This window comes from Lates calcarifer, linkage group LG12 (genome assembly GCF_001640805.2).
Source record: "Lates calcarifer isolate ASB-BC8 linkage group LG12, TLL_Latcal_v3, whole genome shotgun sequence".
Lineage (NCBI taxonomy): Eukaryota > Metazoa > Chordata > Actinopteri > Centropomidae > Lates > Lates calcarifer.
Window position 1 is genome coordinate 21,479,865 of NC_066844.1, and position 22,111 is coordinate 21,501,975.

General features: G+C 40.9%; 2 protein-coding genes across 3 annotated transcripts; one reads left to right on the forward strand and one right to left on the reverse strand.

Moving 5' to 3' along the window:
- Positions 1-5,190: 5,190 nt before the first annotated feature.
- On the forward strand, positions 5,191-16,670 carry smarcc2 (SWI/SNF related, matrix associated, actin dependent regulator of chromatin, subfamily c, member 2). Of its 2 annotated transcripts, none has more exons than XM_018673473.2 (26): positions 5,191-5,348; positions 6,052-6,171; positions 6,274-6,359; positions 6,509-6,590; positions 7,217-7,309; positions 7,501-7,570; positions 7,675-7,744; positions 8,025-8,100; positions 9,123-9,367; positions 9,485-9,609; positions 9,759-9,812; positions 10,426-10,463; positions 10,557-10,687; positions 10,961-11,032; positions 11,173-11,286; positions 11,416-11,569; positions 11,665-11,781; positions 11,887-11,949; positions 12,070-12,328; positions 12,477-12,638; positions 12,734-12,795; positions 12,893-13,013; positions 13,099-13,262; positions 13,360-13,494; positions 13,594-13,957; positions 14,471-16,670. In XM_018673473.2, exons 1-26 carry the CDS (start codon positions 5,238-5,240, stop codon positions 14,533-14,535), a joined length of 3,153 nt encoding a protein of 1,050 aa, XP_018528989.1. In that variant the 5' UTR covers positions 5,191-5,237; the 3' UTR covers positions 14,536-16,670. The 2 variants fall into 2 exon arrangements, with proteins under 2 accessions (XP_018528989.1, XP_050930225.1); XM_051074268.1 differs by having other exon boundaries at positions 6,515-6,590.
- Positions 16,671-17,456: 786 nt separating this feature from the next.
- On the reverse strand, positions 17,457-21,392 carry myl6 (myosin, light chain 6, alkali, smooth muscle and non-muscle). Its single transcript, XM_018673486.2, has 6 exons — positions 21,262-21,392; positions 20,919-20,946; positions 19,599-19,742; positions 18,794-18,967; positions 18,575-18,652; positions 17,457-17,845 (listed from the first exon to the last, which is right to left on the reverse strand). Exons 1-6 carry the CDS (start codon positions 21,262-21,264, stop codon positions 17,817-17,819), a joined length of 456 nt encoding a protein of 151 aa, XP_018529002.1. The 5' UTR covers positions 21,265-21,392; the 3' UTR covers positions 17,457-17,816.
- Positions 21,393-22,111: the final 719 nt, after the last annotated feature.

Below are 22,111 nucleotides of genomic sequence, written 5' to 3' on the forward strand. Positions count from 1 at the left end.
TTTTGCTGTCACTGAGTCACAGTAAAACCAGCACTTTCTTTATTCTTTACTCCACCACTCAGGTTTTTTGATCACAAAGATTACAATGTTTTAGCAACATTTTATACTGGAACCAAATATTTATTAAATTACAGCGGAATAAAAGCTACCCTGAGATCCACAAATATTTCCCAATGTTACAAACAAAATCCAACAATAACTGTCTTGCCATGGTGTTGCTCCACTGATAAAGAATACTACACTCAGTGGTCACTTTATCAGGTACACCTGCAAATCTTCTGCCATAAAGTCTATTTTCATGATGCCTATAATCTTCAGGGTATTTTTTGACACTGTGTGCTTATAATGCCAATGACGATTTATAGCAGGTATGATATTTACCATGATCATTTTAGTTTAGGAGATAGCATGATAATACTGATGAGCACCAAACACAAACTACAGCCATGTCTTTTTGCAGGTATTTAGTCATAAACTACAAATTAACTTATGGTAAAATTTCATCGCAACCCATCTAGTAGTACTTAAAATATTCAAATTGGTACCAGAGTGGTGAAACAATTAACTGACCGACATTGCCACCCACAGAGCCATGCCACTAGTGTGGCTGATAATTAACACAGATCTGCTGGGATGGTGAGAGTTTTGTAAAGTCCCTCAGATACCAAAACCTCAGCATTCTGTGGTACAATGTGTCTTCATAGTTCTTCCCAAATACTGGAGCATGTTGGAAAGATTTAATGTAGCTTATCTTTAGAGAAGAGGAGCCTGTGTTTAAATTTAAATTTCATCAAACAATGCCTTGTGGTCACCATGTCTCTGTTTCAGATTTATTATCAGTTGTATCTGACTCCATAATTAAAGGTGTGGTTGACTAAATTCAGGTACAGGAAATAGTTGAACACAAATACTCACTGGACAAAATATGGAATGAAACATCTGAGATCAAGCAGAATTACAGAATTACAGCTACACTGACCTTTCTGAACCTGATGCTGCTTCTACCTGCTGCAAAGCCACCCTGTGAAAATGAAACACTGGCTGAAGGGAGTTCTCACCTCACTAGAATAAAAACAAGGGGATGGATTTTTAATTAAAGGTAGGAGGTAGTACTATTCTGGATGAGGAGGTTCTTGCTGAGTGTGGTGCAAAAGAGGAGATGCTGGACTTGGGGGAGGGGGGGTCAGTTGGGTTGTATCTCAGCAGTGAAAGCCCCCCCAGCCCACCCCAGGTCCCAGTGCTCCCTCCTCGCAGATTCCAGCGTTAAGTTAATTGGACAGGGAGAGAGGGCTGAGGAGGGAAGCGTTCAGCCCCATTAGCAATCCCCCTGTGGAAGGCTGAGCCGAGAGGATCACAGACTCACAAATAGGAGGATTAAAATAATCAATAGGCTTCTTTCCTTCAGTACAGACGGGTGCAACTCATACACACACACACACACAGACACATGCTGTTACTCGGATATGCGTACACACGCTCACGAGCAAACACAAACACACAGAGAGTCTGAGGAATACTAGTTCAAGGGGCACTACTCTCTTCAATGTTGTCTCTGGACTTTCACAAATTAGCCTGGGTCATGTAAGATTCACACACACACACACACACACACACACACACACACACACACACACACACACAACACAAACACACAAACACACACACACACACACCTATTCTCTGTTAATGAAGGTTAATTTAGCCTCTGACTAAATGAGGACCAGTAAAAAGGTCACAGACATGAAAACAGTCTGACATGTCTATATTTTCTGTACTTTTATGTGTGCTGAATTCCCCATTTTTATGACATTTATGTAAAAGTCTGTGTTAATTTAAAGTCTTATAGGGGTAGGATGACAAAAAAATGCTGTAGTCCTTGGACATTTTAATTTATGGAATATAATTCGTACTGCCCAGATAAATGTGTATGATTTTGTGCATAATTTTTGGTTGTATATATCCATGTATACGCCATGGAAGCTTTTATTTTTGCTGTGTTATTTATAGAATATTATAGGATGTATTATATTATATTTTTGGACATATTATATTCATATAATACATAAGTCTGTGATGGAGCATGCACTAATGGCTTAAATGTGTCATTTGCTGAATTTGTTACAGTATATATATATGTATGTATTCTATATGATTTTTATTGAAACAAGCCCTTCCCAAACATAATTTTAATGATGTCTGCATGACAATATGAAAATATTTAACCTATTAGAGAACAGTAGGCACATCACTGAACTATAGTCCTTACAACCCCTCCCTATTTTTTCCTATATGAACCTTATAAATGAAGCTCTGCATAGCAGCAATCCCATGAGACACATTTGATGCACACATCAGTGAACTGTGTACAGTTTCTAGAGCCGATTCAATTGGTCAACTAATTGGTCATCTGAAAAATAATCACCAACTAGTTTGGTGATTATTTGATTTCATATAAATTTTTCAAGCATGATCTCCAGGTTAAGAACCTCTGCCTTTAACAGTAACATGCAGATGAAGCAACCCTCTTTTGACGAAACTGCCTTTTAAAAATGACCAGTAAAACTTGTTTGACACATTATCCATATGAATCACAAGCTAGAAATACATAACAAACAACTTTTAAGACTAGATATTAAATTGGGATAAATGAAGTCATCATTTCCTCCTGCTGCTACATCCTGACTCTCCTGAGTGAATAACAGACATTCCTGCAAAAACAACTTTCAAGTGTGAAACAAACTTTATATGTTTCCAAGAGAGTGCCTTCATAGGTCAGGTCTTGCTGCAACCAAGATAATTAATTGATAGTCGGCCCAGGAGACACTAACTACCTGATTAATATGAATGATTATTACATAGATTATTAAAGCCATATTTTAATCAAATATCCACTGTGCACTCACTGTCACTGAGTCAAAACCATTTTGTTTTGATTGTGAGTCTTATTTCATTCGCTTGTGTATCCAAAAAACCCTGCTGCCTGCCTTTCCTTTTCTTCTGTCTCATCTCATCAGCACCCTCACTCAGGTCTTGCTGCGGGAGGTCATTTTTTGCCAATTAAAAAAATTTAATTACCCTTTTTTAAAGATTTGCATGTAAGTGATTTATTTCAGGTTTGGCCTCCTTGTGCAGTCTGTTCAAGGCATTAGCAATTAATCAACCTTCAAATCACTTAGAGAGGAAGTTTAATGTGAAAGACTGAGGTGTAGTTGTGAGGCCTGGGTTATACTTAATTTTCAAACAGACACACTTCTTTCAACTGCCACTTACAGTATATCACACACTGGCAGCACTTTGTGGGGCATCAAACAACCTGCTGATTCTGAAAATTGTTTGATTTTTAGTATGTGAAGGCAAAGTCACACCTGACCTGTTAAACCAAATCAATCAGGCCTTATAACGCCCCAAAGAGGTTCATGAAAGAACAGCATTCTTTCATATGAATTCCTTAATATGTATAAATGCCTCACTGACACAAAAAAATGTTTAAAGATTAAGACAGGGGCCACCAACACCTTATACTGCTGTACATCCCTCTCAAAATATCCTTGTATTACAAGGATTTTTCCACCAGTGTGGTCCAGTTGTTTGTTTGGCTCCTAAAGATTGCACTCACAGTGTTGTCATAACAGATACTGTAGCACAGAGATACTTGTTAACTTTGTTGAAGTGAGCCTTTGTAGTCAAAACATCCAGTCTGTCTTACAGGGCTGAAGTTGACTCATGAGTAACAAGATCTGAACGAGTGTCTGCAGTAATGTACATGACCTGAGTGTTTGTTTCTTTTTGGAAAACATTACACTGGCTGTAATATGTTGTTCCTTGTCCTCTACAAAGGCACATGGGGCAGTGATAAAGGCTGTGGACAAAATATCCCTCACACCTCACATCCAATTATTTCTACTATTTCAGCTTCATTCTTGAGAGGGTTGAACATGGAAGAACAAGTCCAGAGCTGATAACCAGGGGAACAAAGAAGAATACTTTTCATTGTTGAGGTGTGGTAATAACTATTTCCTGAGAGAGAAGTTTATGATAACACCAAGAAAGTTGCTTGGCATAAAATAAAAACTAATGAAAAGAGCATAATAAATACAACTCACCATAACGCAGCAGCAGTACAGTGTTCTCAGTGCAGCTACACCTGTTGCTGTGGTGGCCGTGGCCGTGAAGACTTCTTTCTGTCCTTCTTCTTCACGTTTTTTTCCTCAACGAATTTGGGCTCTGTCTCGTTTTTTAATGCAGGGTGCTTTGTCTCTATGTGTCGAAGCAGTTTTGAAGGCTTCATTTCTTTATTTGAAGCCTGTTGCCACATGTAGAGGAGGTCTCTGCATGTGAATCACCTGTCGTGATAAGGTCGTACTTTAAGTTGGACTCCTGGTATTTCCCATTAAGTGCAGCTTTTCTTGACATTCTGCTGTCTCATCATTGGGTCCTTTTCCCTTTTCAAAGACGCTCTCCACGGACATTGTTTTTTTGTTTTGCTCATTTTAGCTAGCTAGTTTAACTTGTCGGGCATCGCAGCCATGACAGAGACAGGTGAGTGTCAAGGAGGGACAGACGGATGCGATGGAAAGGTCATTTTTCAAAATAAAACACCTCGGAGACTACAATAGTAAATACGATGAAATAATATAAATTATTTATTCTTTCTGTATATATATTTCTATAACTTCTATTACTTTACACTTCTACTCCACTACATTTCAGAGGGAGATGTTGCACTTTTTTACTGCACTGCTGCACCGACATCTGACATTTTTCATAGAAAACAGTTTATTAAAGATGATACATTATTATAACTAAACTACCCAACAGTCAGGAAAGCAGTAAAACTCAGCCCTAACTCAACCAAATGTATAACTAAAGAAATCCTCACATTTTAACAACAATAATGATGAATCAGTAATATAGAAATAAAACCCTGACAAGTGCAGTAGGGCAGTGTAACTGAGTAAATTTATTCAAGCACTGTCCTTACTGTAAGCACAGTTCTGAGGTATTTTAATTGAATCGCTGCTATGCTTTCAAGTATGTAATCAGAGTAACCTGCTGGTAACATGACTTCTTTGAAACCTGCCACACAATGTTGAAGCAGATAAAAAAACATCCTCTACACCACTCTGCCCCCTGCTGTTCCGCAGGAGTCATTGCAGCACCATGTTGTCCAGCGGTTGTAGTACCAAACTGTGGCCGCTGGGCGGCAGGCGACGTCGACTGGTTGTCTGCAGGCAAAGATGGCGGTGCGGAAGAAAGACGGCGGCCCGAATGTAAAATATTTCGAAGCGTCTGATACCGTTTCTCAGTTTGATAATGTCCGCGTCTGGCTGGGAAAGAATTACAAAAAGGTACCGAGCGCATGTTTTGTACCCATACACACGTACCATACATTTTCACCATGAAATGTGGGCACTTACCCGCTGGGCAGAGGCAGTGACAAAGAGAGGAGGGAGGGAGGGTGCTGCTGAGCGTCCAGCTGTTTGATTCACTCGAGCCGGGATACAAAAGGATGCTGAGCCAACAGCTGCGCCAGATGCAGCCGCGAATGGCGGTGTCCCCGTACGCTATTGTAGCTAAACTGACTTGAAAACAGCACACGGTCCTACTTACGTGGATGAATTTTTGTAAAGGGGGGTGACTTTAGCCGGCCAGCCAGCTAGCAAGCTAGTTAGCTAATGGGCTAACGGTAATGCAGCTCAGATCCAGATGTTGGCTCTGTGTGGCGCGCCGCGCTGACTGAAGCCACGGCCTGTCTGGAGGAGCACTGAGCAGTGTGCCGGTGTTTATATAGGGTGATGCAACCAAATACAGAATTTATTTAAAAACTCGCCAAAAATAATGATGATGAAATGGACGATATTTATGAATTAATCCATTCATCACATATTGTATCACTTCACTGTCTCAAGCTCTCAGTGGTAAAACTGAAAGCTGTGTAACTTCCATCGACACACAGCAGCTAAAAGCACATTGTAGTTTATTTTCATGTGTCCGTCCTCCCCTCTGTGGCTCAGCTCTGACTGCCCCTCTGTGTTGTTGTGGTCTTCTCAGTACATCCAGGCCGAGCCCCCCACCAACAAGTCTCTGTCCAGCCTGGTGGTCCAGCTGCTCCAGTTCCAGGAGGAGGTGTTCGGACGACATGTCAGCAACCCTCCGCTCACCAAACTGCCGGTATGTCTCCTTTACCTGTTTTTATCCACCTCATTCACTCAAATACTGTTAACTTTACTCCAATGAGACACCCTGCAACTGTTACATTGTGTGTGTCTACAGATGAAGTGTTTCCTGGACTTCAAGTCAGGGGGGGCTCTGTGCCACATCCTGGCTGCTGCCTACAAGTTCAAGAGTGACCAAGGATGGTAAGACTTTCTTTCTAGCTGGTTTAGATGCATGACAGACAAACAAAGTGAAATTACATACATTGTGCAGTCACCTAGAAGTACAGTGCTCAGTTGGATTTTGGCTATGTTGCCGTTTCGTGTGTAACTCCAGTCTAATTTCCTGGTAGGCGCAGGTTTGACTTCCAGAATCCGTCGAGGATGGACCGAAATGTGGAGATGTTCATGACCATTGAGAAGTCCCTTGTGCAGGTGAGTTTTACCTTGGTGCTTTTATATATGTGCAATTTATTGTGTAAGTCACATAGTTATAGAGGATATTCTCAGCTCTAAATTTGTGAAATTGGATAGAGGTGACAGCTGTTTTTATTCATATCCATCTAGACCTTAGTTCACTTCACAAACTATAACAATATTCCCACACTACCCAATATTTGTTTAAATCACTGTTGTTTTTTAATGCAGTTAACTTTGAGCTCAGCGGGAGCAGTTTTTTTTCCTGCTGTAGGCACCAGAGATAAATGATGTCTCTTTGAGAGGTTACATGTCTCCTCTTGTTACATCATATTTGTGAAGTGTCTGAGAATCAGGCTGCTTGAGCTCTACAGATAGGAATAATGAAGGGCACCCAGTCATGTGACTTGACCAGTAATCCTCCTTAATCAGTCCTGCAGTTGCACCACAAGATCCTCCACCACTCCTAATCTGAAGAGCTCAACAGAACATTGCACTGACAGAGTTTTACTATGATGGAGATTATATGAAATAGAGTGTGTATGCGTTGAGATATATATATATTTCCGGCCTATAAGAATTTAATCTTGTGAATGTCATAGTTTAATTCATTCACACACATCTGCTGCATCTCGTCATCTCAGAACAACTGCCTGACTCGACCCGTCATCTACCTGAGCCCTGACATAGAACCAAAACTGCTCGGGAAACTGAAAGACATAATCAAAAGACATCAGGTATGTTTTTTTTTTGTTTTGTTTTCTCAGTTAAAGACGATTATATGTCATTGTTGTAGACACAAAACTTCTTGCACTGGAGGTTCTTAGTTAAATCTGTGTTTCCTTTTATTGTCCCCAAATAAAGCAAAGATGTGGAGTTTCCTTTTTCAGAGCACACAGTTTATCAGTTGTTTGAATGTCTGTTGCAGGGCTCAGTGACTGAGGACAAGGCCTCCAGTTCCCATGTTGTGGTTCCTATTCCTGCCAGTCTGGAGGAAGGTGAGTCTTCAAATGTTGTGTTTAAAGACAGCATGTTGTGCCTGTTGTCAGTTCAGCTTTACTGATTCACTTTGTGCTGATAGAATTTTTTCTCTTTGGTCCAGAGGAGTGGGTGCGTCCCGTGATGAAGAGAGACAAGCAAGTGTTGCTCCACTGGGGATATTTTCCTGACAGGTATGTCCTCAGTTGATACTCACTTACACAGCAGTGGTAGAACAGTGTGAGCACCACATGACATTTTACACTGGACTGAGAACTGTTACCTGATCTGATTGTGGAAGCATAAAACAGTTCCCACACAGTCAAGTGCTATTCTTGTTTTCTTGGAGCTCTTTCCTGCCTTTTTGTCTATAAACTTAACCCACACATTGCTCTTCCTGAGGTGTTTTTACAAACTCAAACTTGTAATCTTTCCCAAGGCTTGACCTTTTACTTTGTCCCTCTCACTGTATAGTTATGACACCTGGATCCCAGCCAGCGAGATTGAGGCTGCTGTGGAGGACCCTCCCAGCCCAGAAAAGCCCAGGAAGGTACCTCATTTCTTTTTTAATTGTTTCTCCTTGTTTGTGTGTTCTTTAGTCTCTCTTAATTTTAACAATGCTGCTTATATATCCCTACATTTAATTAAACATTTAATTACACTGTTCAACTACATCATATTTGTGCATATATATGTAGTATCTAATTATTTTATCCCTTTATTTAGGCTACATGAGACTTGGAATGAGTAAAACATTTTTTATGGGAGTCTGATGCACTGTTTAATTAGACTGAAAATTATAGATGACTTGTGCATCCATTTATGTGCAAGATTTTTGGAAAACATCTTTACAATGGCTATAATTTAAAATAAACGTCTTGTGGTTTTCTGAACAACACAAGTCTATAATAACCGAATTTAATTTCATGTATCCCAGCTTTCTTTTTCATACAAACCTGTCAGGGAGACTGTGTACACTGAGCTGATAGCTCCCTATTTGGGCATTCCTGCTCATTTAATATTTTTCTCTCTGTGCAAAACATCCAAGAACGAAGTGCTGCTGCAAATTGGCACTTGAGGCAACAGAGCCGACCGTGATTTCAAAGCAGCGTCAGAAGCTCTTATTGTGTCACTCGCTCAAGGCATTGGGCGCTCACTAGGACATGATAGTAAGAGCAGTGAAGCATTCAAATATTTAGAGCAGTGCGCACACTAGGTTAGTTTACTATCAAGCCTCTTGTCACTCTGTTTACTCACAGTGAAAATGTTTCTCCCTCAGTCCTCTTCAGACTTCATACAGATATAATTCAATCCTAAGTCAGCTCATATTTTGTTTTCATTCAGTGACTTTTCCTTAGTGAGCTTGTTCCAAACCAAAACCCTGTATGGTTAAATTGTACCTAAAATTTAACACAGACATGGTATTTAGACATTCTAGTTTGTCTCTGAAAAAATGCGCAGCTCTGTTTGGGTAAGCTCATTGACGAGCTGTTGACATTTCACTCAAGCAGTTGACATGCTTACTGACAGTGTTTCAATATCTGACATACAATGTGTGGTCTTTGCTCACAGGTCCATGCCAAATGGATTTTAGACCTGGACCAGTACAATGAGTGGATGAACGAGGAGGACTACGAAGTGGGAGAGGGCTGCCCCAAGAGGAAGAGGATCTCAGCCAAGACCCTGACAGATGAGGTGACCACACCTGACGAGCGGAGGGACAAGAAACCCGGCAGTGCCAAGAAGAGGAAGCGCTCGCCGTCGCCCTCCCCCACCCCTCCACCTCAGGAGAGCAAGAAGAAGAACACCAAGAAAGGGTTTGTGACTTGATGTGCAGATGCTCAGAAATTTGACAGTTATTTGATGCTGTAGATGTTTTTTGTAGAAGGCATGGTATCATAGTAAAATACTGTCCTTTGTGTGTGTGCTGACAGGCCAACGACCCCATACACCAAGTCTAAACGGGGCCAGAGGGAGGAGGAGCAGGAGGATCTTAGTAAGGACTTAGATGAAGCGTCACCTGTTCCAGCATCTGAAGAGGGAAACCCAGCCAAGACAAGTACACACGTCCACATATGTGCAAAATATAAACAAAAATATCCATACAGCCAACTCCAACAATAGATAATCATCAACACGAATCACTATTGTTATCTTTTAAAACTGTAAAGCAGCTGCTGTCAGTCACATTATACCTGATTTCTGCAGATAACACCAAGAAGGACTCTGATTCAACTCCAGTCAAGGGAGGAACAGATATGGGTGAGCAGGATGTTTTTGTGTCCCCACCAACATGGCCACCTGTGACATGTTTACATTGTCAGGTCATAAGACACCAGTTTACTCTTATTTCCATATAAGAGCACATTATTTTTCACATTACTGTCATCCCTCTTGACATGAAGAAAGGAAAAGTGCATGACATCACTCCAATGAACAGTCAATCAGTCATCTAATATCAGAAACTGCAATAACTCTGTAATAATACAGCTACAGGACACATTTATATTAGTTTGAAACTCACATTGTGTAATAACATGTACATATCATCCATCAGTCAGATACTGGTTGACATGTATATACACATTATATGTTGTGTGTGTTGTGTGTTGTAGCCATTTTTTACCCTCTGGTTTGACTACATAATAGCCATGCTTATGTTTATTTATCTTTGCTCAGCTTTGTTGTCTTTGTTTTTGCTATATGTCCATGCATATCTCACTGGATATTGTTATGGGTTCTGTGTACTCTGTGTAAATACACTGAGAGCCACTAGAAACCAGACTCAGATTCCTTGTATGCACAAACATGCGTGGCCACGAACTGTGAATAAATCCTCTGTTGATTCAGAGTATTAATCTGTGATTTTTAACAGATGAGCAAGAGGATGAGTCCATGGAAACAACAGGCAAGGTAAGGTACTTTTAGAAGTGCAAGAAGATATTATGTATTGAGGACAGTAAATCCATATGTCATCTTGACATATGTGTGTGTGTGTTTAAACAGGAGGAAGAGGAAGGCTCTCCGAGTGTGAAGGGTGAACCGGTGAAAGGCTCAGACCTTCACGAGGACAATGTGACAGAGCAAACGCACCACATCATCATACCAAGCTACGCTGCCTGGTTTGACTACAACAGGTAAGATTATCTTTTTTTCTCTCTTTGTTTTTTCAGTATTTTCTCCACTTTTGGTAGTAATCTGATTTCAGAGATGTTAGTGGTGTTTTTTAAAGATTCAAATGTACAAAATAAAAATCATAGAGACTTAAAGGGTGAACTCAGTTGTCATCATTTCTGGTTGGAAAGAAAACCAGCTGGAGATTTTTGAGGTGACTCAAAAAGTCAAAAATGAGTCATCAGCATGTAGTTCAACTGTGAGTCTTCATTCTGTCTTAACTGTTTTCCCTGCAGTGTTCATGCCATTGAGCGCAGAGCTCTGCCAGAGTTTTTCAACGGAAAGAACAAATCCAAAACCCCTGAGATGTAAGTATGTGATCAGAGCACAACACAGTATTTGACTTTTTATCACAGGTATTGATGTGAAAGACTTATTTGTCACACAATTACAAAATCCAACAGTAAGTTGTGGTTTTTATATCTTGATTGTTGTCTACCTCTGGCAGTTACCTGGCATACAGGAACTTCATGATTGACACCTACCGACTGAACCCTCAGGAGTACCTGACCTCCACCGCCTGCCGCAGGAACCTAGCAGGAGATGTGTGTGCAATCATGAGGTAGGTGGAGGCTGGACATGACGAACATAATCAGCCAGTCCAGAGTTTTAACTGTCTGCATTTACACAGTTACATGTTTTAGTCAAACTGCCTGGGTCTGTAAGGAACGCTGTGCTTCCTTTTCTGCAGAGTCCATGCCTTCCTAGAGCAGTGGGGCCTGATCAACTACCAGGTGGACTCTGAGAGCCGGCCCACACCCATGGGTCCTCCGCCCACCTCTCACTTCCATGTCCTGGCAGACACTCCATCCAGTCTGGTGCCCCTGCAGCCCAAGTCGTCCCAGGTCCATATACACTCACACATATGCGCACAAATAGACAGATACACACAGATTCCAGGGTGTTTTACTTTTGTCCCTCTGTCACTGTTGACCTGTAGACCCCTGCCACCCAGCAGATGATGTCATTCCCAGATAAAGTGAAGGATAAACCTGCAGATCTGCAAAACTTTGGGCTGCGGACTGACATGTATAGCAAGAAAACTGGCTCTGCGAAGGTACAAGTGAGAGAGGATGGGTGGCAGAATGATTCTTTTACTGAAATGTATTACTTATTTTCAATGATGTTTCTTTTTAATAAGCGGTGATTTTTTTGTGTGCAGAGCAAGAGTGCTGCAAGTTCCATGAGGGAGTGGACCGAGCAAGAGACACTACTACTACTTGAGGTACAAACGTCCTTAAAGTCAACACTGTGACAGTGGATCAGTGTACCAGCATAAACACAAAATGTATAAAATAAATCGCAATAATACACAAAGCTAAATGTAGTCCCTCACTCTCCTCAGGGCTTGGAGATGTACAAGGATGACTGGAACAAAGTGTCAGAACACGTGGGAAGCCGCACACAGGATGAGTGTATCCTGCACTTCCTGCGGCTGCCCATTGAAGACCCCTACTTGGAGGACAGTTCCTCGTCCCTGGGACCGCTCGCCTACCAGCCGATACCTTTCAGCCAAGCAGGAAACCCTGTCATGAGCACAGTGGCCTTCCTCGCCTCTGTAGTCGACCCACGTGTGGCCTCAGCTGCAGCCAAATCTGCTCTGGGTGAGAAGTGGCTACAGACACTGAAAACAGTTTAATAATAATGTAATGCATCATTGGTTCATCTATTTTTAGGCAGTCAAATTCCTGAAATGTATTAACTGATGGTCGATTTACTAACCTTAACACCGTCTGTCTCTCTGTCTCTCAGAGGAGTTTTCTCGTATGAAGGAGGAGGTTCCTGCAGCTCTGGTTGAAGCTCACGTGCGGCGGGTGGAGGAGGCAGCGAGGGTCAGCGGCCGCCAGGACCCTTTGTACGGCCTGGAGGGTAGTGGCATTGCAGGAACTGGACTGGAGGAGGGAGACAGACCTGGTAGAATGGATACGCACACACACATGTACAACATACAGTACATATATAAAATTGCAGGACAGAGCTTCTGACCCGTCTTCTCTCTTGACCTCTAGAGGAAAATGCTGATGAAAGCAAGAGTGACAGCCAATCAAGTGAAGAGAAGAGAGAGGCCAAGGTATGACACGTGTGTTATAATACATAGTGTTTCTTATTTGTTCTGCTGATGCATTTTTCCACAAAGCTCATTGTGCTGCGTTCAATTCCCCACACAGGACAGCAAAGATGGAGCGATCGAGGAGGAGGAAAAGCAGGCAGAGAATGGGAAGAAGGAAGAGGAGCGGGGAAGAGAACCTGAAGGAGAGAGGGAGGCGGACAAAACTGAGTCAGAGATGGGTACGAAAGTGCACGACTCTCAGATGCAGGAGATACCATGTTTTTGTCAAGGGTGAAAAAACTGTAAAGTTTCTTTCTCTCTTAGGTGATGGAGAGAAGGAGAAGGAGGGAAAAGAGGGAACAGAGGAAGGACAGAGAGAAGGAGAGAGCGAGGGAGAGAGGAAGGCCAAGGTGGAGCGAGATGTTGGAGAGGGGAACCTGGCCACTGCTGCTGCGTCTGCACTCGCCGCTGCTGCTGTCAAAGCCAAGGTGAAGTTATTCATCACACAACAGCTGTACCTTCATCACCTTGTTTTTTGGAAAACATTTTCTCTAACTTTGGTTTCACCTCCACCTTCCCTCACAGCACCTGGCTGCAGTGGAGGAGAGGAAGATCAAATCTCTTGTGGCTCTGCTGGTGGAAACCCAAATGAAGAAGCTGGAGATTAAACTGCGACACTTTGAAGAACTGGAAACCATCATGGACAGAGAGAGGGAGGCTGTGAGTGAGGGATTGTGGGATATGTAGCGTCAGCAGACAGTAATCAACCTGTTTACAGTATAAATCCTTTAACATAATTATGTGTGTGTGTTTGTGTAGTTGGAGTACCAGCGACAGCAACTGCTGGCCGACCGTCAGTCTTTCCACATGGAGCAGTTGAAGTACGCTGAGATGAGAGCTCGCCAGCAGCATTTCCAGCAGATTCAGCACCAGCAGCACAGCCAGGCCGGGGGCCCTCATTCCAACCAGGCTGCCTCGGCCCCGCCACCCCAGGGCCTGGCAGGGACCCAGCAAGCTCCCAGCACACCAGCACCGCAGCCGGCCGCCAGCCCTGCTCCTCCAGCCTCCTCCACCCCGGCTCCTGAGTCCCAACCACCTCAGGGCCCTCACACCTCGCCCCCCTGCCCCCCGAGCCAGGCCCCGGCGACCCACTCCAGCTCCAGCACTACACCTGTTCTTCATGGTGAGTGCAGCCTCATTGGCCTGACATTTAATCACAAACTGGCAGCTTTAATGTGTGTTAGTGCTATGATAAAGACATTCAGGCATTTACCTTTTTTCTGTGTTGACCAGCTGATTGGGTACCTAAGGTTTCAGCCAACTATTATTTTTCCAAGCGATCGATCTGCCAGTTCTTTTCTTGATTAATCAATTAATAAGATTAAACAAAAAGTGGTATCATGAAATGTCTTGATTTGTCCGACCAACAATAGAAAACCTAAAAATACTCAATGTAGTACAATTTTAGGAGAAAGCAACAAATTATCACATTTGTGAAGCTTTAATGAGAAGATTAGTCCCATGTAAATGTATAGTCAGTTACTTACACAAACCTCTGACTACACAGACTCTTAGTAAGTCTATTTGTGTCCTTTGTCTTGTAACAAGAACTAAAGGTTGTATTGTAAAACCTGGCAGCTCTACATTGTTGAGAGTTTTAACATTTTTTTCTTGTTCCCCTGCCTCACCTCCTCAGAGCCCAACGCTCCTCTCTCTGGGGAGGCACTCCACCCCGCAGCTCCAGTCCCTCCTCCACAGTGAGAGGTCAATAAATTGCCTGAGAATCCGATTGACTCTGACCACTTTGACTCCTGCCTGTATCATCTGAAATGAAGAAATCATAAACTGAAGGAAGAGAACACATTTTACATTTTCAGCTTTTTTTTTGTTTGTTTGTTTATTTGTTTCCAACTGGACAATTGATGTGAGAAGGAAAAATGGTAACGTCTTAATTAAGCCACCTCTGCTTTGACCGATGAGTTGAAAAAGAAAAAAACAAAAGTCCTTTTCAAATTGAATCGGCCGGTGAAGAAAATAGATTTTTCGTTCAGAAACTGTTCATCCCGTGAGGTCGTTCAGACAGCAACATCTCACTTCATTATTTTAAGCTTAATACCAGAGATCTGGTAAACTGAGAGGGTCTTACCAACATGCTGGCACTCAAGGAAAAGAAGAGAAAAGACTCATCTTGTGTTTTCAGTGTTTTGGAAATTGTGAAGTCTCATGCTTCATAATCTCTCCAGAGCCCCCCCCCCCCGTACTGTAGGTACTAATTCAAGTATATGTAAGAAGAAAATGCACTTTTAAAATGTTTCCCTAGGTCTCGTTGAAAGACTTGAAGCATCCACGAAATTGAACTTTAGCACTTCTATTGTCCTTCTGTTGTCTTAAATACTTTTTCATACAGAAGGTTTTGGAAACTTGATTGGGAATATTACTTTTTTTCTGCTTTCTATTTTTCATTTGTATTACATGGACAATGGTCACTCTACAGGGTCTGGCCTGGAGGTCACATGTCTAAAAAAAAAAAAACAAACAATGTCTCTCACCAGAGAAAAGTCTGTAATGAATGAAAAATGTTCAAATCAAAAGCCAGTTTGAAATTATGTTTTGTCTGGATGCAGTTGGAGAATATGTACTGTAAACTGGATTTTCTGTTACAAACACACCATTTGTTGCCCTGTAATGACAAATAGGGAACTATTTGAAAGTACTGACAGTGTGAGGCCCTGAAAAGACCTCGTTTTTTAGTTATCTTAACAATGTCCCTTAATGTCCACAGCACTTATTAATGTGTAAGTGAGGCACTTCAGTGTTGCAAATTTGGATAAACTCAAAGCATCAAGGTCGTTGTTTTGCGAGGAATGTAGTTTTATTCAGAAGAAATGACTGAAGAAGACGGTCTGGGAATAATAATTTCTATCAGCGACCATAAATGTGTTTATTCATAATTTGACTTTGTGTTAATTGCTAAACCAAAATGTTTTTTATAATCATGTTTATCTCACATTTATTCAGTGAGTTTTATTGTGGTTGCTCGGGGAAAATGAAGAGGAGTGTTTTTTTTAGCAGCTTGTTTTTTCGCTGGTGCATTTCAAGTTACAGATGGAAGTGGAAATGTCAATGCTGTCAAAAACAAGGGAGCTCGCACCTTAAACGGCTGACAATGGAGAATCGTGTCCTTAATATCTGCAACAGTATCCTCACTTTTTATCCTATCAATTTTTATATTTTTTACTGTCCGTTTTTCCATCTTTTTCCTTTGATATGTCAACATTGTACCTGTATATTATTACCTTTGTAGCCTATATTTACCCTCTCCACCGTTGTGTATGAATTCAGACAGGTCTGTCAGGATCTGTCTGAGACGTGACTGTGAGCATGTGTGTATGTGAACGCATGCCATTAAGATCTGTAAACCATATTACCGCTCAGTTTTATTTTCAGTGCCATTTGTTGTGTGTCACCAAGTTTGAAGAATTTAAAAGAAAAAAAAACATGCTTCATTCTGCACACAGCACATCACGTCAGTGTCATGAAATATAATCCAGTCAGATGGTGAAACTTTATAGTTAATGTCCGTCAAGCCAGTATTGCAGTCCTCACCACAGCTGTGAGCATAAATGGACTTCTTTTATCTGTGTTATTACTACATTGTGTGGATTTTGTGATATGAAATAAGTGTCCGTTCAGTTTCTGTATGTTTTTCACTATGCTGAAAGTAGCAGCAATTGCATTGATTATTATATGGTAGAAATGAATTTTTTCCTCAGTAAATCATCACGTTAGTGCTGGCAGTTACTCTGGCAGTTTGTATGGGAAAAAAGAGGCAAAATAAAAGCGGTTCAGGTTTTAATTACAAAATGTTGGGGAAAAAAATAAAGATGTGAAGAGGAGTTCCTGTGTAGAGTGGTCTGTTCTTTTGTCACCTACTTCACACACTGGTCACACAAATAGAAAAATGCACACAGATGAAGCTAAATCTACAAATGAATAAACCAGCTTACCAGTTTGTCACAATACTAAAGTACAGACTTAAAGATAAATCACACTTTTGTTATGAAATCTCTGACTACCAGGTGCAGGCAGAATAGAATTTAATTGTTAGAAAATGTTTAAAATCACCAACAGACCTTTTCCACAGCAGACATTTATCCTTGTCGGAGTAGGTGTCCTTCGTTAATGTCATTAGTAACACCTGTGCTGTTCCTGCTCTGACAAGTCAAAATGTCTGCTGTGAAAAAGGCCTGGGTGCTGCTTCAACGCAACCTTGTCCTAATGATGAGATCAGATCAGTTTGTGTCACAGATTAAAAATGAGAGCAGCCACTTGAAAAGCAACATTTAAATATTTATGTGTCATCTTTCACTGATCCCTCATTTCTGAAAATTAATTAGACCTTGGAAACAGAAGATGACAAAACAATCTGAACTAAAGGTCTGCTCACTAGTTTGTTTACAGTGCCAGAGATGGTCAGGGATCATGGAGGAATTTTTCTAATAATTTTAGAAAGTTTTACCAATGTGTTTTAACATTTTGTCTAATATTTTCCAGTATTTTTTATTTGTTTTAATTTAATATTGATATGAATCTAATAAAATATTTTGTTTGTGACTGAGTAAGTGTAATATTTATAACCTGTAAAGAGCTATTTCAGCACAGACTTAAAGACTAAAAGACGCTTTGTAGACCAGGATTATTTAATACTGTTAAATGTAACATGTCACATTATCATATCCATCCAAACGAAGAAGAAAGAAAAATGTTGACAAGACTGACAAACGTTGATTGGCAAAGGTTAAACTGTAGAGGGAATATTTGCCGATTGTGCCTGCAAGGGTGAATAATGTTAGGAAAATGAGATGAAATGGTCTCTTCACATTAGACAGAAAAGGCACTTTTGAAATAAAATGCAGACGCCAAAATAAACAAAACACAGACTTGGTGGAGGTAGGATGACATGGATGGGAGGGAAAGATGAGACAAACAAAACAAAAACATTCAGGAATAAAATTAAAGCTGGAAGTGTGTTTCTGAACTCCTCAACCGCTCATCACCATCCGGACAAGTTCTGACGAGAACAAGAGAGAAACACAAGATCGGAATTAAGTCTGAAGAATGTCAGATAAAAGCAGAACAAGCTCAACATGCAACATCTGTCATAAAGAATACAAGCTCTCTCCAACCATCTATTCAGTATTTGTCCTGATACGTGTTATTTTAAAAATTTAAAACCAGTAGAAAAAAGAGCAGAAGAGCAGTACATCAGAAAATACATACCACCACTGATCAGGGCTCACCAAATACACATGCTACACTCAATGTTGTCAAGGTTTTCTAATTGCAAGGCTACATTTTTGACTGAATCTGCAAACCTCGTCCATTTACTGTTCTGTTTATGGAATTATATTAACTTTAGTTTCTTTGTCTAACTTGCACAGCTGCTGTTGGAACTAAACCAGACATGTTTGGGAGTAAGAAAGTTACAATAACTGCTACACACTGCACTGCCACAGCGTGTTAAGACGTGTACAAACTGTCTCCCTTTGGCGCTCATTGGATGAATGTGAGGCCCCTGGGCGGTGGTGAGTCTCTGAGTGGTTTCTACAGGAGATCAACAGTGAGGAGGACTTTCCCTCTGCTCAGCTGAACACAATGTGGGGACACTGAGACAGTGAGCATGTGACACAACGACTCCCATTGTTTTGCGTCACACATTTTCACGTGGTACACGGCACAGGACAGTACTTGATATAGTCTGGTTTTGCTGTTTAGCCGTTAAATATTTGTGCGGTTTTACCTTCATAGTTAATGCAGCCATTGGCGTCTTCGTGTCCTGCTAAAAGAGTCTCCACCTCCTCCTCTGTCATTTTTTCACCTGATACACAAAGAGAGATTTATTGACTCTTTAAAGGCACAATAAGAAGGCTTCTGAGATATTACTTAAGATAACAAGCATGACAGCTGTGATTACTTGATGAGGACTAACACTGTGTCTTGCAGACATCTAAGGTCTTACCTAGTGTGGTGAGGACATGACGTAGCTCGGCTCCCATCACTGTACCATTTCCCTCCTTGTCAAAGACTCGCAGGCCCTCTACAATATCCTCAAAGGAGCCCTGGTCCTTGTTCTTTGCAATGGCCTGAAGCATGGGCAGGAACTGTTCAAAATCCAGCATCTTGTGGTTCATCTCTGCAGGTGAATTAATACCAAATGGAAACATGAGAGTTAAGTCTTTATAGATTTTTTTTTCCAAACACCTCCATAACTGTAATAAATTGGAGCATTATTATTATTATAGCTTTTAAAATGTATCTTCATGTAATTTCACTGTTAGCATTTTTGTTTTGTCTCTTTAATCTAAATGTCCTCTGTTATTTTATCACCTTATCAGTCATCTGCAAGACACTTTGAACTGCACTAACCTGTATGAAAGTGCTATTCAAATAAAGCTTGACTGATATGCTTTTATCCTCCCACAAAACACACAAATAAGCATTGATACCTTGTTGATAAAACAATGTATTAATAGTAGCAACTGTGCATGTTGCATACACCTACACACACACCAATTACTGTTAACATTACAGTCATAGGCTCTCTGAGATCACTGAGAACACAAGAAATCTTATTTGGATGGTGGATTTGCAGAGCTTTGAACTGTTTACACTGCAAAAATAAAAGCTCTATAAGCTCATAGCTGTACCCTCAAACTCCTACTATAACAAGCCACAAACCAACAATTCAGCACATGTACTGATTATAATTGTATGACAATGCAGGAGGTTGAACTAATCATGGGAACAGTTTATCAGAGGCTCACCTTCTAATTTGGGGTTTCCCAGGACTTTGAGGACCTCAGCATTGACAGGGTTTTGTCCAAGGGCCCGCATAACATCCCCACACTGGCTGTAGGTGATCTTCCCCTCGCCCGTCCGGTCAAATAGAAGGAAGGCCTCCTTGAATTCTAATGCAGGGATATATAGGTGGAGCTCAGGTACATGAACATTACAGGACACACAAGCAACAACATACACATAACAACACAGGGCTTCCAGTCCTACAGATGCTACAATATTGCATATTCCGAGTTGCATGGCAACTCCTCAGACTGCTGTGTAGGTGGGTATCCTGTCCGCTCACGGCACTGTATCAGAACCCACAATAAATCTAGCTTTATGCAGTTGCATTCGTGAAATATCACTGTGAGTTTTTTACTCAAGTCACTGCTAAACTCATATATCTAGATCTTGGGATGAACAGGGGTGTATAGCTTACTCTGGAAGTAGGGGATGAGCAGATCAATAGTCTTTTTTTCTCATTTCTTTGTTTCCTCCACATTAACTCCCTTTTAATAATTTAAAGTTATGATATTCACTTGCATTACCTCAGTATCAGAGCAGAAACAAACAAACCTTGAGGGAAAAACTGAAATACAGTGTTTTGTTTAAACACATAATCTCTCTCACTGCCTGAGGCAACTCTTGTCAGTATCAGTGGGTGGGGGTGGTGGCTGTTGGAGCAAATACTATTCTTAAAGACACAACAAGACTTCTTTTATGTTAAGCAATAACTCAAAATAGCTGGTGTTCCACATCAGGGTATGCGGTCTGTCGTAACAATCTGTTGCTGTTTTAGTGACTGCCTCAGAAGAATAGTTTCAGTGTCCTTTGCCACGCCTTTCAGCACACCAGAGAAGTAAAGTCTTGACCAGCACCATAATCCATACACACATGTCTTCATCACGACTGCTGACATGTCACATGTATATTTTGGCACTTGCATGCAAAAACACACCAACACAGTTTATCAGATTACTTTTTTTTGCAGGTTAGTACAATATTCAGTGGCACTTGTGATGTATTCACGCTATGTAAAATGTAAGTCGTTAACAGCCCAGTGCACATAAACATTAAAACCTCATACAGTTAGAAAATGTTTAGTTTAGCTCAGTCAGCTGTTGTTACCTGCAGGATCCAGTGGTTTGCACAGACATAAGTCGCGCTACAGGATCAAAAGTCATAAATCTATTTCAAATGATGTTGCATAAATGCATTACTGAGACACTGCTTTACATTTACATTACTACATTACTAACCGTTGCCAGAAAACAATCTCTTTTGCTAATCAGATGTTAACTCACCCATGATCTGGTCCTCTGAGAAGTCAGACTGGTTGAAGCAGGGTTAAAAAACAGAGGGGAGTAGTGGCGAGACGAAAAACAAGAGGCAGACATTAGGGGGTTTTGTTTATGTTTTTTACAAAAGCCTTGACTTAATCCTGCATTGACTCTAACGCACAGTTTAGAAACAGATTGAAGCTAAAGGCTTAACGTTAAAGCAGGCCAGGACAGATACGCAGCTAGCTTAATGTTAACTAGGTTATGTGCTTTCAAAATCTACGAATAAAGACCAATTTTCATGGTCTATGTATCTATAATAAAAACCTATTCGGACATATCAGTCTGGGACATTCTCTTTACTTACCATGTCTGTTTCTGGCTGTAAAACACAGACAGACGGGGGAGGGTCTCGTATCTTCTGCTATGAAGAGACCAGCAGTTAGCTCCGGCGTCTCCACATCCCCGATGATGTCACTGCAGCTTGTACAGCAACAGCCAATCACACGCCTCCATTCCACAACTGCGATTATCGCTTGTTTTGCAGGGGAGCAGCATCAACACATTAAACCAGCTCTAGCTTTCTGACTGTATGAAATTATAGTAATGCTAACGACAAACATACCTTAAAATAACACAACACAACCGCTACTGCTACTAATAAATAATAACTGTGCAGTGTGGGCACCATACTTTCTTTGTTTGTGAAATACAATTACTGCAGTAAAGCGACGTTAAAACTAGTCTTACTTCAAATGTTAATGCACTGTTACTTTATATCTGATGAGCTTTGGAGTTATGTTGCAGCCAGTGGCACAGGAAACATCTACAGAAACATCTAAAGCACCTAAAACTTTTGCACCACAGTGTATCCCTTGGGGAATCAACAGTAAATAGAGGTAACAGGGCAGCACAGTGTGGGTAATTTAATAAGTATATAAGGTACCAACAAAGCTGGAAACCTTAACTCATTATCACCTATCACTCAAGTAGAAACACCCTTTCAAAATATTTCGGATATCTAGCTTCAAAACTTTTTTCTTGCATTAGGCAGTGTTTTTTTTTTTTTTTTTTTTTTTTTGGAGCGAAGGCTTGGACAAAGGTTGATATTTTCTTCAACCTTACCTCCTATGTAAATATCCCTGAGAATGAAAGGAGTCAAAAATAATTACAGCACATCACACTGAGTCAACAAGAAATACATCTACATCTGTCCA

Excerpts from the sequence above, each read along its gene's own strand:
- smarcc2 (XM_018673473.2), top strand. The coding sequence starts at position 5,238 with ATGGCGGTGCGGAAGAAAGACGGCGGCCCGAATGTAAAATATTTCGAA. Across the intron at positions 9,610-9,758 it reads GGGAAACCCAGCCAAGACAA|ATAACACCAAGAAGGACTCT; the intron begins GTACACACGTCC and ends TGATTTCTGCAG. Across the intron at positions 12,796-12,892 it reads AAGAGAAGAGAGAGGCCAAG|GACAGCAAAGATGGAGCGAT; the intron begins GTATGACACGTG and ends TTCCCCACACAG.
- myl6 (XM_018673486.2), bottom strand. Across the intron at positions 19,743-20,918 it reads CTCAGAGGACCAGATCATGG|AATTCAAGGAGGCCTTCCTT; the intron begins GTGAGTTAACAT and ends TCCCTGCATTAG. Across the intron at positions 18,653-18,793 it reads TCATGTCCTCACCACACTAG|GTGAAAAAATGACAGAGGAG; the intron begins GTAAGACCTTAG and ends TTTGTGTATCAG.